This window comes from Aethalodelphis obliquidens, unplaced genomic scaffold, assembly GCF_003676395.1.
Source record: "Aethalodelphis obliquidens isolate GAN/ISIS:26980383/991018 unplaced genomic scaffold, ASM367639v1 scaffold5, whole genome shotgun sequence".
Classification (NCBI taxonomy): Eukaryota; Metazoa; Chordata; class Mammalia; order Artiodactyla; family Delphinidae; genus Aethalodelphis; species Aethalodelphis obliquidens.
The window spans coordinates 3,016,020-3,030,536 of NW_020837949.1; the positions used below are offsets into that span (position 1 = coordinate 3,016,020).

Sequence of the window (14,517 nt, forward strand, 5' to 3'; positions counted from 1 at the left end):
CGGCGTTCTAACCTCACACGGTCGTCCTGACCGCACACGGTTGACCTGACCACACACGGTTGTCCTGACCACACACGGTTGACCTAACCGCACACGGTCGTCCTGACCGCACATGGTCGTCCTGACCGCACACGGTCATCCTAACCACACACGGCCTCTGCAGGACTAGCTAGTCCCTCTGTACTGAAATGCCACCCCTCACAGAAAGGCGCCAAAGCAACAGACTATTAAATTTAGTTAAATATTAGATTTCTCATTTAATGATTGCCCACACAACTGGTTTTATCAACAGAGAGCTGGCTGTCCCACAGGGGAGCTGAGTTAAGCCATTTTATTTGTTCCCATAATTGCATTCAGAGACGGCAGAAGCACGGCAGAGGAAATAAGAAAAGACCGGCCTCTTCCCGAAGGGTTCTTCTTTTGACACCGGGGCCGTGGGGACCTGCAGTCTGAAGCATGCAAACGGCCACTCCTCAATCAGATGTGAGCCCCTCTCACGTTTGGTGGAATCAGCTATTATCAGATCTGGGCACGTGGAGCCTGCAAGAACCAGGGCAGCTGATGACGGCTGCTCCCCGGCTGTGCCCCAGCGGGCAGACGCCGAGCGGTGGTGACCGCGGCCGTTCTGAGACTCTGCTGGCTCTGGGCCTTGGAGGAATTGCCACTTGGCCGGACTTGGGGACACGAATGACCAGAATCAACTGGAAGCCAATGAGCAGCCGAGCCAGAGGAGAGAAGAGCCGCCCGCCCCCCTCTCGTGTTTCTGAGGGGAGCGGGAGGGCGGGGACTGCATGCAGATTGCAGATTACTTGAGTCTGGCCGCCCGCCGGGTTTTTCCGGGCCCTTCCCGGCGTGTTTCGGACAGCTTCCTCTTGTGCACCTGTCCCGGCAGCATCAGGGCCCCGTCCTCCCTGCTCAGTGGCTGCAGCATCGCAGACGCGGCCTGCCCACCCCGGGGCTGCACGGCTCAGACTGGACCCCGGCCTGAGGCTGGCACGGACGCCCTCCAGACCCCCATCTCACCTGGAGACTGTGTTCTCCAGCTCCCAACGTCCAGTTGTTAAGCCACACAGTTTGGGTGGTAATTGTTCTCTTTGCCGTGTCTCTCTCTCCAGCCAGATTCTAAGCAACCTGGAAGCAGGGTGATGTAAGTGCATTCGTGGTGTGGGCACCGTGCCGGCAGGCGGGTGGGCTTGGTGAGAAGGGCCGTGCGTGGCTCCCACCCCATCAACTACATCCCAACTCAGGAAAGGGCACAGAGCCGTGGACCTGCCGGCCCTCCAGCGTCCCAGGGACGCCGAGGCAGGTGCCCTGAGGGGCAGAAGGCACCATGTGCTTTGCTCGCTCCGCACTCTGTCAGCCAAACACCAGCTCGCCCCCAAACCTGCCGTGTTTTGGCCTAGAGCGAGCCGTCTGTAAACCCGATCGTCACCTGTCCCTCCAGAAGGGCTGCCAGTGTGTGTGTGGCGGGGGGGAGCTGCGGACCCGGAGGACTTTCCAGACACAGCGGAGGCCTTGACCGAGACGGGCACACGCTGGCTGGCACCTCCTGGCATCCCCCCATCCTACCTGCTTGCCACGTGCCTGACAGCACAGGTGACATCCCCTGGGTGGGCCCTCGGAGGAAGATGGCAGGGGGGTCTCCCAGGCAGAGAGAACCGAGTGAGAAAGGGGACAGACACCAAACAGCCTGTGTCTGGGACAATCTCAAAGAAGAACGCCTATGATGCCAGCCGGCCGTGCGAGTTGGTTTTGCTTCTGTGTAAAAACCCGACCGAAGGGAGTGGGAAGGAGAGGCCCTGTCTAGGAGTTCTGGTGAAGGAGGTACACCGGGCGCCCCGGTAACTTGGGGTCTGTGAGCAGCTGCCACGACACTGCGGGCGCTGCCGGGACACAGACCACGCTGAAACCGCCTGCGGCACTCTATCCCGCGGGCTGTGCCGGGCAGGGAGGCGTGTGGTGCTCGCAGGCCTCTGCACCTGAATTGTGTCCGCACGCTGAGCTCACACCCCCCTCACACTCACACTGAAGCCAGCAACTATTAATGCAGCGACTGTGCCGGTTTTCCTATGCCAGCACCTGAGGAGTGTGCTCTGGTCCCGACCATAATTACGTTCTTAAGGAAACAGCTTCTAAATAATTCAGAGTCACATCTGTGACACCGCAGGCTCTGTCTGCAGATAAGATTTTCTAAAGGGAAAGAAGTCCAATATTCCCCGGGTGGCTCTGGGGTCGGGAGCAGAGGAGGAGGAAAGACAAAGACTTCCGAAACAGTAATTTCGAATTTCAGAGCAGGGCTGGGATCCAGGGAACGATCGCTGCCGTCCGACCCTGACCGGACCTTCGGGGCCCGTCTGCCGCCTGCCGAGCTGTGTTCCCCCGGCTTCTGTTTGCCTGTCACTGTCCCACCACGTGGGCCATACACAGCTGGACGTCCAGGCTTTCCACAGTTTGCCCAAAGGCCACCTCCCCAAGAGCCCGATCACCTGCGGGCCACTGGGCTGCGGGCAGGTGGCCTCACGTCCTGCCTCCGATCTGCACGCCGGTGGGACCTGCCCTCCCGACTTGAGGTAGCTCTGTACTCTGCTTGCCGGGCCCAAACACCATCAGGGACTCAGCGCTGCGTCAGATTCAACCGGGGTTGCCTCTGGAGCAGTGATCAGGGATGCTGCGGTTGTGAGCACATCTCTCAGGTGACAGCAAAGCAAAGGCCTTGGGCTCCTGGGGCCCGGGTGTGGGACGCTGTGCTTAGGGTCACATGAACCGAGGTCTGGCCTGGTCGTGGCCATGTGATCTCAGGTAACTTGCTGTGAAGCTCGCGCTCAGTACTGTCCGGGAAGCCTCAGGCAGGCTGGTCCTCGGTATTAGGCGGTTACTTGGTTATGTTAAATAAAAGGGGTGGATGCGGTACTGACGGGGATTAAGCATTCGGGGTGCAGTTCAAGGGCTCGGTCCTGCCGACCCCAGAATCCTCCCCGAGGCTGCACACCGGGGCTGAGCGGGGTTCATCCCAGAGCAAAGGATCCTTGGTCCGTCTCAGGGCAGGCGCAGGATGGAGCCACTAAGCCTGAGTAGCCCCCGGCCGCGCTGGCCGCAGGCTGAGCTGCTCGGTGCTCCGAGGGGAGGGACGGGCTGTGCCCCAGCGCTTTCCAGCTGAGGCCACTTCAGGTGCACTCCTCGCCCTCGGTTTTCCTCATGAATAACGGGGGTAGTGAGAGCTCCTGCCTCACGGGCTGTGGTGGGGTGGGATGAGTGGAAACACACAGAGTGTCCGCAGCAGCGCTGGCCCCAAGCCAGCTCTGTAACCTGCCTGAGGTCGCGGTCGCTGTCACCACCACTCCTGAGGCCTCCAGCCTTTCTCCAGGTCCTGTTTCCAGGAGATGCTCACGACGCAGCCTCGGGCAGCACAGGCACAGGGCGTGCCCTCTCGGAGCCCGAGACTCACAGGACGGCTCTTGCAGGCAGGGCCAGCCGGGGGGATGGAGAGCCCACCGCTTGCCTCTGTGATGCTCCTGGAGCGTTTCCACGGCCTTTTCAGCCTCGAAGAGCACAGCCCATGTGAAACGCACCTGAGGCCCGAGGGCTGCTCAGTGAGCCGTGTGGTCCTGCACGTGACGCACGTGGATCCGAGCCCAGCAGAGGAGCCCCAAGGCTCGGACGGGCCCAGGGTCTGGGGGCACCGGCTCCGCCCCTCACCCGAGAGGGGCCCACCCAGTTCGACAGACAAACCAAAACCTGAGGGCACTGTGTTCTGTGGTGGCGCAGCTGGAGATGAGATGGCAGGGAGGCTCCGGAGCCGACGCCAGACACACCAGAAGTTAAACACACAGAAGAATCCCCGGCTGCCTCCCCGCCGCCAAGGCCCGCGGGCTGGACTCTGGGTTTGACACGCTGTCGGGACCTGCAGCCTTCAATTCTTATTTTCCAGGCGGCCCCAGGCCTCTCCTGTGGTGTCAGCTTCCGGCACAGCACAGGGAACGGCGCAGGGCGGGGGCCGAGGCACGGGGTCCTGCCCTAGTCACCATGTGCGAGTCACACGGCCTTCCTGTCCCACCCCTGCGACTGGCACCTGGTGGGCATATGCCACTCATGGGCAGACAGAGGGAACGGAAGAAACTAAACATTTGAAAAGTCTTTTTAAAAACCTGAGCCCACTCGTAGGTTAACTTTGTGACGTTTTGCTGTTCTCCTTTCCTCCCTCCCTTCCTTCCTCTTTCTCTCTTTTTAAAAATTTCTTCTCACTTTCTCCTCTTTTTGAGAGTATTTGCTCTTGAACAGTAAGAATTCCAGAAGAAACAGTCTTAGCTGTCAGTATTCTTGCAGCTTGAACCTGGGCTGTCTTTTCAGGGGAGCAGAGCCTATGCTGCCTGTGAGGTCTTCCTCACGGGGTCAGGAGAGGGAGGGAGCAAGGGGACGTGGGTAAACGCGCTCTGTCACGCACCATCCGACGGGAACCGTGGGGATGGAGCCCTTGGACGTGGGGTGACAGGTGAGATCCAGGCCTTGGGTCTGGCATCTACTACATGCACAGGGGTGGTGATTACGGGTTATTCCCAGACGGGGGCAGCCAGGAGGGATGCTCAGCTGAGCTCCAACAACCAGGTAGGACCAACGTGCACAGTCTTTGCAGAACACAGTCAACAGGGAGTAAGTACAGGACGCACCCCGAGAGCCGTGAGGAGTGGAGCGGACACTGCATCTCTCGCGGTCTCTGAGCTCCAGTCTTTAAAAGAAAGAGGCTGGACTCGCCGTCAACACTGTCTTCACTCTGAAGTCTCTGACTCCCAGCACAGAACAGGTTTCCCTTCTATTCTGCCACGAGCAACGGGGTGTGCAGCATCTCACAGCTCCCGGTATCGTCAACAAGTAAACCATCCCTTGTCATGTGTCTGCCCACCATTCCGACAGAAGACCACTTGTTACCTGAGAATTAATTGTTTTGGGTCATTTGAATGATAAGCAAAAGTTCAATTCTTTTGCTGATTAAAAATATAAAACCTCTCTTTTGCCGCACCTGTTTAGGATTGAAATGCATTTCTTAGGAAATAAGACGTTAGTTTAAGCCGAGTTCTTAAATTGGGGTCCGCAGACATAGTATCAGAAGTCTTACTTTCTCCCCTTTATATAGGGTCTGCTTATTATTCAAGTCTGGGAAACACTCAATTACCAGACACTTGCTAGCGCATCAAAGCTGTCTGAATGCACCTGCCAGGTGTGCCTGGGGGGGAGTCAGGAGCCTACCTGGCAGGGTCGGGGCAGCAGGCGGTGGGCTGCAGCTGAAGACAGATATGGGATGAAGGAGCTGTGGAGCACAAGTCTGGGGACGCGGCCCCCGAAGAGAACAGGTCAGAGTCAAACGCAGACGGAGGGCCAGGCTTGGGTGAAACTGGGGAGGGGGCCGGGGAGACCCTGCTGGGGAGGGAGGCAGCGGTGTGGTCTCCCGCGAGCGGCCGACCCTTCGTCCCTGCGTTTCTGCGTTTGGGGCTGGTGCCATGAAGGGCAACAGGAAACCTATTCTCCGGCATCACCTGCCAACTTTCCACTGAGATGTCTCCGGAAACCAGTTCTGCTTCCCACAGGAGTGTGGGGAAAATGAAGACAATTTACAAAATCACAGAAATAACCTAAATCTCAAATCCCTACCAAATTTGAAAGCCCCTGTGACCCATTTTCTCTGAAGCCTTAGATCAAAGCTGGGCTCTTTTTTCAGGTCTTCCGGGACCTTGTCTCTGGGTTTGAGGAAGACCCAGAACTCAAACCACTGCTCAAATCAGGCACTAATGAACATGTAAGTCTTTATGGTTTCTCCTAGATGTTTGTGTTTATTATTACATTTTCTGTCCTTCATCTTTATGTCTTTTATGTCCTAAGCAATGCTAAGCTCTCCCAGTGTAGGGTCAGGTCTTAACACCTCTACAACCAGCCCCGCTCCCGGCCGTTTGGTCCCCCTGTCCTTATGGTTCCATGCTGGGCCCTGGTGCTCACAGCCACAGTCAGAGAATCTTCCTTGGTGGGGTCACCCCCCTTCTATGAGCCTCCCCGGCATTGACCACACCTGTCTGGAAAGGGCCTTCATGGTCAGACCAAAGTAATCTACCCAAGAATGGCCCATACTTACCCACTAGGTCACTCCTTTCAGGGACAGGCCTCCTAGATTCCCTCTCCTTTTTACGTCCTGTGATACTGACTGCTAACTCATCAGTTTCTCCCCCTTCCCAGACACACAGCTTCTCTTTTTCTAGGTGCGGGGAGCCCAAATAAAAGACATTTCCCAGCATCCTTGGCAGCCTGGTGGACACGCGGCCAAGCTGTGACCTTTAGATGGAAGCAGAGTGTCGGCAGCCCCTGTGGGGAGACAGCCTGAGGCGCTCAGTTACAGGAACCACCCTGTGCTTCACCCGCCCTCCTGTCTTCCAGCCCGGGATGCAGACACGATGCCACTGTGCATCACAAAGCAACACGTCTTCCATCCAGTTTCAGCAACTGCTATCTTGAGTTTTCTGTTACACGTAGCCAAACGTGATCCCAAATGATCTAAGAGATTTTTTTTTCTTCTTGTGGTACGCGGGCCTCCCACCACCGCGGCGCCTCCCGCTGCGGAGCACAGACTCCGGACGCGCAGGCCCAGTGGCCACGGCTCACGGACCCAGCCGCTCCGCGGCATGTGGGATCCTCCCAGACCAGGGCACAAACCTGCGTCCCCCACATCGGCAGGCGGACTCCCAACCACTACGCCACCAGGGAAGCCCGATCTAAGAGATTTTTATATTTTAAAAGAAGCCTTTGTGCAGGTGTGATGTCCACACTCACGGGAATGAATACACAATAGGAGTATTTCAGGCATCTGCTGGACGGGGAGAAGTAGGTACTCCAGGGGGTCTTTCTGGAGCCCCTCAAACTGCCATCTCAGAACACACATCAGACACTGAACGAAACACCCCTATTCTCTTGGGTGGTGGGCACCACAGCAGCAGCCACATTGAGATCATGCCTTTTCCAACTTAATTTTGTGGCTTAAGTCAAAAGTCTGACCAATTCTGAGCTATACCAAGAACTATAAACGCAGAAACAGGGAAAGTCAGAGTGAAACATCTTCTGAGTTTGCATTAGGCTGCAGGAAAACCGAGCTCAAATGTAACCACATGCACAGGCTTATACAACAAAGGTGACAGAAAAGATTCGACACATCAGCACGGGACGTAAATGCTGTCCAGTGTCCCATCAAGCAGCACGTGGCTGAGATGAAGCACGACGGTGTCATCTCCAGGTTCTCTGTTAAATTTCAGAGACGAATGGGACACCGACTGCAGAGCCAACCTCACCCCGTGTGCAAAGTGCTTTTTATTTCTTATTCCCTGGGCCCTCTCTCTTTGCCTCTGGGAATCAGTCACAAGAGTGACAGCTCAAATGCAACAGTAAAATGCTTAAAAATACCTGCTGTGTCAGGAGCACCACAATAGAATATGGACGATGACCTACAACCTCCAGTCTGTCCATGGTGGTTGGGATGACTGGTTAATGCAGCTAGTCAACCAAACATGAAAATAACTGGTCGTTTGGCTTCCCGAGTAGAATCAGTAAAATACCTCAGAACTCTCTTTTAGAGGCACTGCACCCCCCATACATTATTTTATAAATAGAATAAATAAAATGTTGTGTCGATGCCATTCCGTATATCTAAGATACAAATCTGCTTCATTTTCGCTCACACCCGAGCCTTAGGAAAGCGATGGTGACTACCCAGCACCATGGGAACGGCAAGGCGGTGGGGGGAGGGAGGAGGGGGCGTTGGGAACTTTTCACGGTCCTGACCCTCAGGACCCCTAATGGTGTCATCACATCCAGGCCTGAACATGACTAAAAGCAAAATCCATTCTGAAAAGGTAGGTATTAACCCATTGACTTGGATAGAAAAATAATAGGACCCTCCAAAGAAGTAAAAGTATTTAACTGAATGGCATTCTTAAGCAGAGTTACATCTACTTTTTAAATTATGGATTCGCAGGAAGCTTCAAAAATAGTGCATTGAGTTCTGTGCTCCCTAACCTTAGCTTCCCCAGTAGCGACCTCTCATATCACTGTGGGGCAGTCACTGTACTGTAGTCACTGTGGTGCAGTCACTGCACTGCAGTCACTGTACTGTAGTCATTGTGGTGCAGTCACTGGACTGCAGTCACTGGACTGTAGTCACTGTTGTGCAGTCACTGTACTGTAGTCACTGTCATGCAGTCACTGGACTGTAGTCACTGTAATGCAGTCACTGGACTGTAGTCACTGTACTGTAGTCACTGTGGTACAGTCACTGGACTGCAGTCACTGTTCTGTAGTCACTGTCGTGCAGTCACTCTACTTTAGTCACTGTCGTGCACTGTACTGCAGTCACTGGACTGTAGTCACTGTCATGCAGTCACTGTACTGCAGTCACTGGACTGCAGTCACTGTACTGCAGTCACTGTCTTGTAGTCATTGTACTGTAGTCACTGTGGTGCAGTTACTGTAGTGTAGTTACTGTACTGTACTTACTGTACTGCAGTCACTGCACTGTAGTCATTGTGATGCAGTCACTGTGCTGTAGTCACTGTAATGTAGTCACTGTCGTGCAGTCAGTGTACTGTAGTCACTGTGGTGCAGTCACTGTACTGTAGTCACTGTACTGTAGTCACTGTGGTGCAGTCACTGTACTGCAGTCACTGTACTGCAGTCACTGTCATGTAGTCACTGTAGTGCAATCACTTGACTATGGCCAGACCCCCGAATCTCTCAGCCTCCTAGAATGGTCCCCCACTGTAGACCACGCTGGAGAAGTGGCTGGGGCCAGGCACATCTCTTCCCCCTGTAGACTCACCCCTTCTCTGAGGAGGAGAAGCAGCTCCCTCTCAGCCTGCCTCCCTCTGATGCCGTGCAAGTGTTTTGAGTGGGCTTTGTATCCATTCTGACATCCGTTCTTTGGCTTTTTTTTCTTTCCATTTAAATGATTTAATTATGTACTTGTGATTATATTATTATCTTTAATTCTGAATTCCTGATAATTATTTGATAGTTTTTTTTGTGTGTGTGTGGTACGCGGGCCTCTCACTGTTGTGGCCTCTCCTGTTGTGGAGCACAGGCTCCGGACGCACAGGCTCAATGGCCATGGCTCACGGGCCCAGCCGCTCCGCGGCATGTGGGATCTTCCCGGACTGGGGTACGAACCCGTGTCCCCTGCATCGGCAGGCGGACTCTCAACCGCTGCGCCACCAGGGAAGCTCTATTTGATAGTTTTAAGAATATTATCATTTTGGATTTTTTTCTAAACACTGTCTCTAAATAAATCTATTTTATCGATGTTTGAACACTTTAACCATTTTTACCCAGTGATTAATATGCTGCTGGAGATCTCTTTTTCAGAACTTTCCCCCTAACCATCTCTCCTTGGGGCCTGTAACCCTGCCATCGAGATAGGAGCCACAGTGGCTTCCTGAGGGAATTACAAAAACTGCTACGAGCTTTGACTCCGTGCATGAAGGTAGAATGCTGAGCAGGGTCCTGCAGGGAAGGTGGCACCTGGGTGGTGGCAACCGTGGGAAGGAGAGGTGGGACTGTAAAGGCCTAGGATTCCTCGTGGATTAGGGCAGAGGAAGGTCGAGAAAGGTCAAGTTCTCTACTTCTCAGCTTTCCCGACGGTCTGCCTGGGACTGCACACATCAGTTCCAATTTTTCGTATAAATATACATGTGCACGTCACCCCCAACATGTGTGGGGTCCTCGAGACTCTCTGGAAAGTTCCGTCCCTGCAGTGGCAAGGACGTGAGGTGCCCCGTGTGCCATGAAAATGCCCCCAGAGCCAACGGAGACAGGTGGCTCCTCGGCCCTGTGGGGAGATTCTCAGAAGGGGGAGGACTTGGGCAGGCCCGGCTCCAGATCCCAGGGCTGGACGCGCATATCCGTGCGGCTGGGGCTTTGCCCAGATGTAGCAGGCAAGGCCGGCACGCCCTGCGGTGGCCTCCAGGCCTCGGCACTGGTGGAGCTGCGGGACCTTCTGGCTGGGAGGCCCGCACCTACACTTCCATCCCATCGAATCAGTGTTGGCGACCGCGGGCTTCATTCTGAAGTGCTAGGACATGAGCCATCTTGGCTTCCAAAAGAAACTCTGCGCAGATTATCTCATAAAGCTTTTCTGCTTCTTTCCTCCCGAGCCGCAGGAAGAGTTAAGGAAAGACCAAAAGCACTTACTTTTCTTATCTGTCGTGTTGTGCACGGTCACCGTGGGGACCCCAGGACCTGCAGTGGGCAGAGAAACAAAAAGGGGGTCGTGAGTTTCGTGGAGAGCAAAAGAGAACCAAGCCTTTGTTACCAGGTGCTCACCGGGGGCTCTGGGGCGCCCAGCTCTGCGGAAGAGTCAGCAGCCATGGACGACGGCAGAGGCCGGGCCCTGGGTGTTACAGGCACGTCTTCCTAGCTTTGTGTCCGCGTCAATTACAATGAACCCAACGGAAAGTGTGTGTGTTTTAGATTATCGTAAGGACATAAAACACCTATACCCTTATAACCTCATCCTGACTGTCCAGACCCAATTCCACGTTGTCTTCATGGAGTTCTGGTCAATCACTGCAGACTCAGTCCTAAGTCACCTTTCCAAGCTGCCTTGCTGGCCCCTCCCAGAGGAAGCCATCACCTCCACTGCTCTCCTGTAACGCTTGGTAAAAACTCACTAGTGTAACGGCCTAATTTTGCAAATGTTCATCTGCGTTTCAGTTTTCCCTGATGACGTAGCTCGCAGCTTCCAGCTCCAAGGCTGTCCTGAAGCTGCAGCCCTGGGGTGAGAAGGGGGCCTGGCCAGCTGTGGGTCAAGTCTTAGGTCGACTTCATTATTCTCTTTAGCAAAAGGAGGGTCCAGAAAGAGAAAAAGGCTTTGTAAATTACTTTTCAGCTATTCTGAAGGTGTATTAAGAGGCAGGTGTGGGTTTTTCTAACTTCATCTCTGCCCCTTCTCTGCGCTCCTTCTGTGCGTCCGGGGCGGGCCTTCCCGTGGGATGTGACGGACACCAAGCTTGTTCCCACCGGGCCTACTGTTCTCTCTGCCTGAAGTCTCCGTCCCCAGACACTGGCGCAGCTTGTCTTTGTCTTCATTAAGTCTCTGCTCACACGCTTCCTCCCACCACTTACTGGAAGAGACCCCTCCACGACCATCGGCCCAGCTTCCACCTGCCCCTGCTGCCTGGTCTTCACAGGGCGCCGCCCATACCTAACGGCAGGACCCTCTGGTATGCATTTTCAGTATTTGTTCATTGGCCCTTTCAACTGCCCCAGAATGCAAGCTCTAGAATTTATGTGAACAAATTCTGGAAGTCTGTCTTTACTGCCATTATTTCCAGCATCTAGAATACCGTTTGGAACATAGGTGGGGCTCGATTACATATTCGTGGAGCGAGTGCCGAATGAATGATCACAGAACACACAGGACGGAGCAGGGGAGGCTGCCCCTTCCGCCCTGGTGCACTTGGGAGGAAGGAGACAGACAGGAAGTGAAGGCTGGCGGAGGGCAGGTGTGCAGAGAAAGATGGACGTGCTCTGGGAGCTGCAGGCCCTGGGGCTGCTTTTCCTCTGCCTCAGGCTGGGGTCTCTGGGACGCTATGAACTCCCAGGGGCGGCTGCACCTAAGCTGGGGATTCGTACTATGTGGGCAGCTTCCCGGGAATCATCAAAACTTCCTGCCTGCTTCCAAGGGGCCACGTGACAAGCGGCTGAGTTGAGAGCCAGGGTACTGGCCATGGATCTCACCACAGTGAGGCTCAGAGCCCACCCCACAGGGGCTGCTGAGGGGACATCCTAGTCCTGTGTCCCGAGAGAATGTGGCAGAAAAGCAGTGCAGTCCGAGGTACCATGGAAAGGCAAGATGGGCTGGTCCGGCCCGGGAGCACCCCCCGGCCTGGCTGAGCTGAGAGACAGACTGCGGTCACAGCAGCCGTGGACCTGAAGCCTGTCCGCTACCTGGGACTGGGCCCAGACACTATGCAGTGCACATCCGAAGTCCGGGAGGTCCGAGGCCTCGTCTCCCCGACCATGTGGCCCTCCCCCATTCACCCATAGATAGGATTGCCCAAACAGAATGCAGCTTAGCCAGTTATATTTGAATTTCAGATAGACAATATATATTCTTCGGTATAAATATGTCCCATGCAGTATTGGGACTTACTACTAAAAATCCATTTGTTGTTTACCTGAAATTTTGTGTTACTGGGTGTCCTGTGTTTTTATTTGCTAAATCTGGCACCCTTGAGCCAGGGACGGGGAGGGCGAGCGGTGATGGGAGACTCTGTGCATTTAACCTAAAGGGACAACACTCACTGAAGGGGATCTAAGCATTGGCTGTGGGTTTAAATTATTGAGTCAAACTAAGTTTTCTGGCTCAAAGATCCATTTCCCCATGGGGCACTCATGTGGAAGAACAGATCAGTTACTGAGAAATAAAGAACCTGCATCTCTTTTCTCTGCACATTTCAGGGTGAGTAAATTTGCAAACAGAGCACATCCTCCATTCTTATTAATAATGTAAACAATTATTATTTATTTAGTGCCTACTATGTAAAAGGCACTCTGCTAGGTGTGTATATGAATAATTTCTAATCCTCACACCAGCTCTACAAAGCAGGTGCTTCTAACCATATTTTACAGACGAGAAAACACAGGTTTCAAGAGCTCTGTGTTTTTTGTCTCAGCCATACAATAAGAAAGTTGCTGAGCCTGGATTAGTCCCTTCTTATTTTTAAATCCATAAACTTGATATATGTTTCTAAAAAATTTCGAAAACTACAAAAAGGAATAAAGTGACAAGTAAAAGACCCATCTCACCCCACTTTCCAGAAGTAACCTAAATGTTTCTAAAATGTCCTAAAATGTTTCTCTGCATATAAGTGGTCAAATTTACACATAAGCAATTATTTTAAACATACAAATAAAAACTATAAAAAACCTTTCATGTAAATATGCAGCTTTATCAGACCTTAAGGTTATACCATATTGCCTTACTTTTGAAAAATAAAACATAATACACAGATTTTTGACGTCACCTGTGTGCCCTGCCCTAATCTCAGTCTGCTCCCTTTCCAGAGGTAACTGTTATCTTGGAGTTAGTATTTATTATTTCTCTGCATATTTAAAAGATATTTTTGCCGCATGGTATGTGTTCACAATAACATATATGCCACACACAGTATAAAATAGCATACCTCAGTGTAACATCTTTTATATTGTCTTAATATCCAGTCTGACAATAGCAAGAGAATGAAGCCAAATGCCCACAGGATGAGTAAACACAGCCACTGTGGAGAACAACTGAGCAACGGCTGTGAAACCTGAAGATCCCTGACACCACCAGACAGTCCCATCCCTGGACCACATCTCAGAGCGAGCCCTGCACACGGACACAAAGAGGCAAGCACGCAGCAGATCGTTCTCAACAGCAGCTATGTCTGAGCTACAAGTGCCGAGCTAGCCATGGGCAGGGGAGGGGATGACTTAAATGCAGTCTGTCTGTTCACCCAGTGGAAGATCACAGAGCACGTGAAACGAGTAGACAGACACCCATCAACACGGGCAAGTATGAAAAATACCACGTTGCATGGAAACAACAAGTTGCAGAATGGTAAATACTGTAATATACAATGATGTAGATAGTTTTCACAATCTGTAAACCTTCGTTTTTAGCAGACGTATAGTATTCCATTACGTGGATATACCGTATTTCTTTGGTCCACTCCCTACTGATGGATATTTAGGTGGCTTCCTTTTGTTTTTTCATTGCCATAAACACTGTTGCAGAAGTCCCTCTAACATACATCTTCACACACAGGGAAGACTGTGTTGGTTAAGCTAGTTACTGGCATTGCAACTGCTGTGTTAAAAAGGTTTTATAGCTGGTTTTCACTAAATAAGCTTGTGGTTTCAAACACAAAACCCCCACGTCTCAGTGCTTTAGAACAATGGAAGCTTATTCCTTGCTAATGTTACATCCTGGTAGATGGTCAGCTGTGGCTGTGCTAGTCCTCCTCCAGGATCTGGGCTGAAAGCGTAGCCTTCATCTGGAACATACTGCACTTGTGGCCAAAGGAAATGAGAAGGGAGCTGCAGAAACGCAGCGGCTCCTGAAACACCCTGAGCCATAGCTCATGTCCGCTCTGGTGCCTTTGCCAATGGAGCCGGAAAACCTCTCCAGGGGCGGGGGGGCGCAGGTCACCCACGAGGGGAGGGTGGTTCCAGAGGGCAGACAGGGGACAAGGGCATTAGCACCCCAGGCAGAGACCCTGGACTCCAGTGAACACTGTCTCCTTGCCCTCTAACTGAGGGTGGGTGCAGGTCTATGGTATAACTTAAAAAAATGTGCTGTCTTTTTCACCGCTCTGATCGGCAAGTATTGTATCTTGGTATTGCTTTAAGTTACCTTTTTCGACTTTTGAGTGGAGTTGGACAACTTTCCGTGTGTGACATCTGCATTTCGTGTGTGTGTGACTGCAAACTCCCCTTTCCCGTGCACCGTCC

General features: G+C 52.8%; 1 protein-coding gene across 1 annotated transcript in view; it reads right to left on the reverse strand.

Annotated features, from left to right (window-relative positions):
- The window catches only part of DPP6 (dipeptidyl peptidase like 6), a 772,535-nt gene that overhangs the window by 26,751 nt on the left and 731,267 nt on the right, over positions 1-14,517 (reverse strand). Inside the window, exon 17 of the mRNA XM_027101408.1 lies at positions 10,213-10,260. Coding sequence (XP_026957209.1) covers positions 10,213-10,260 — 48 coding nt within the window. The remainder of the gene's footprint in view (positions 1-10,212; positions 10,261-14,517) is intronic.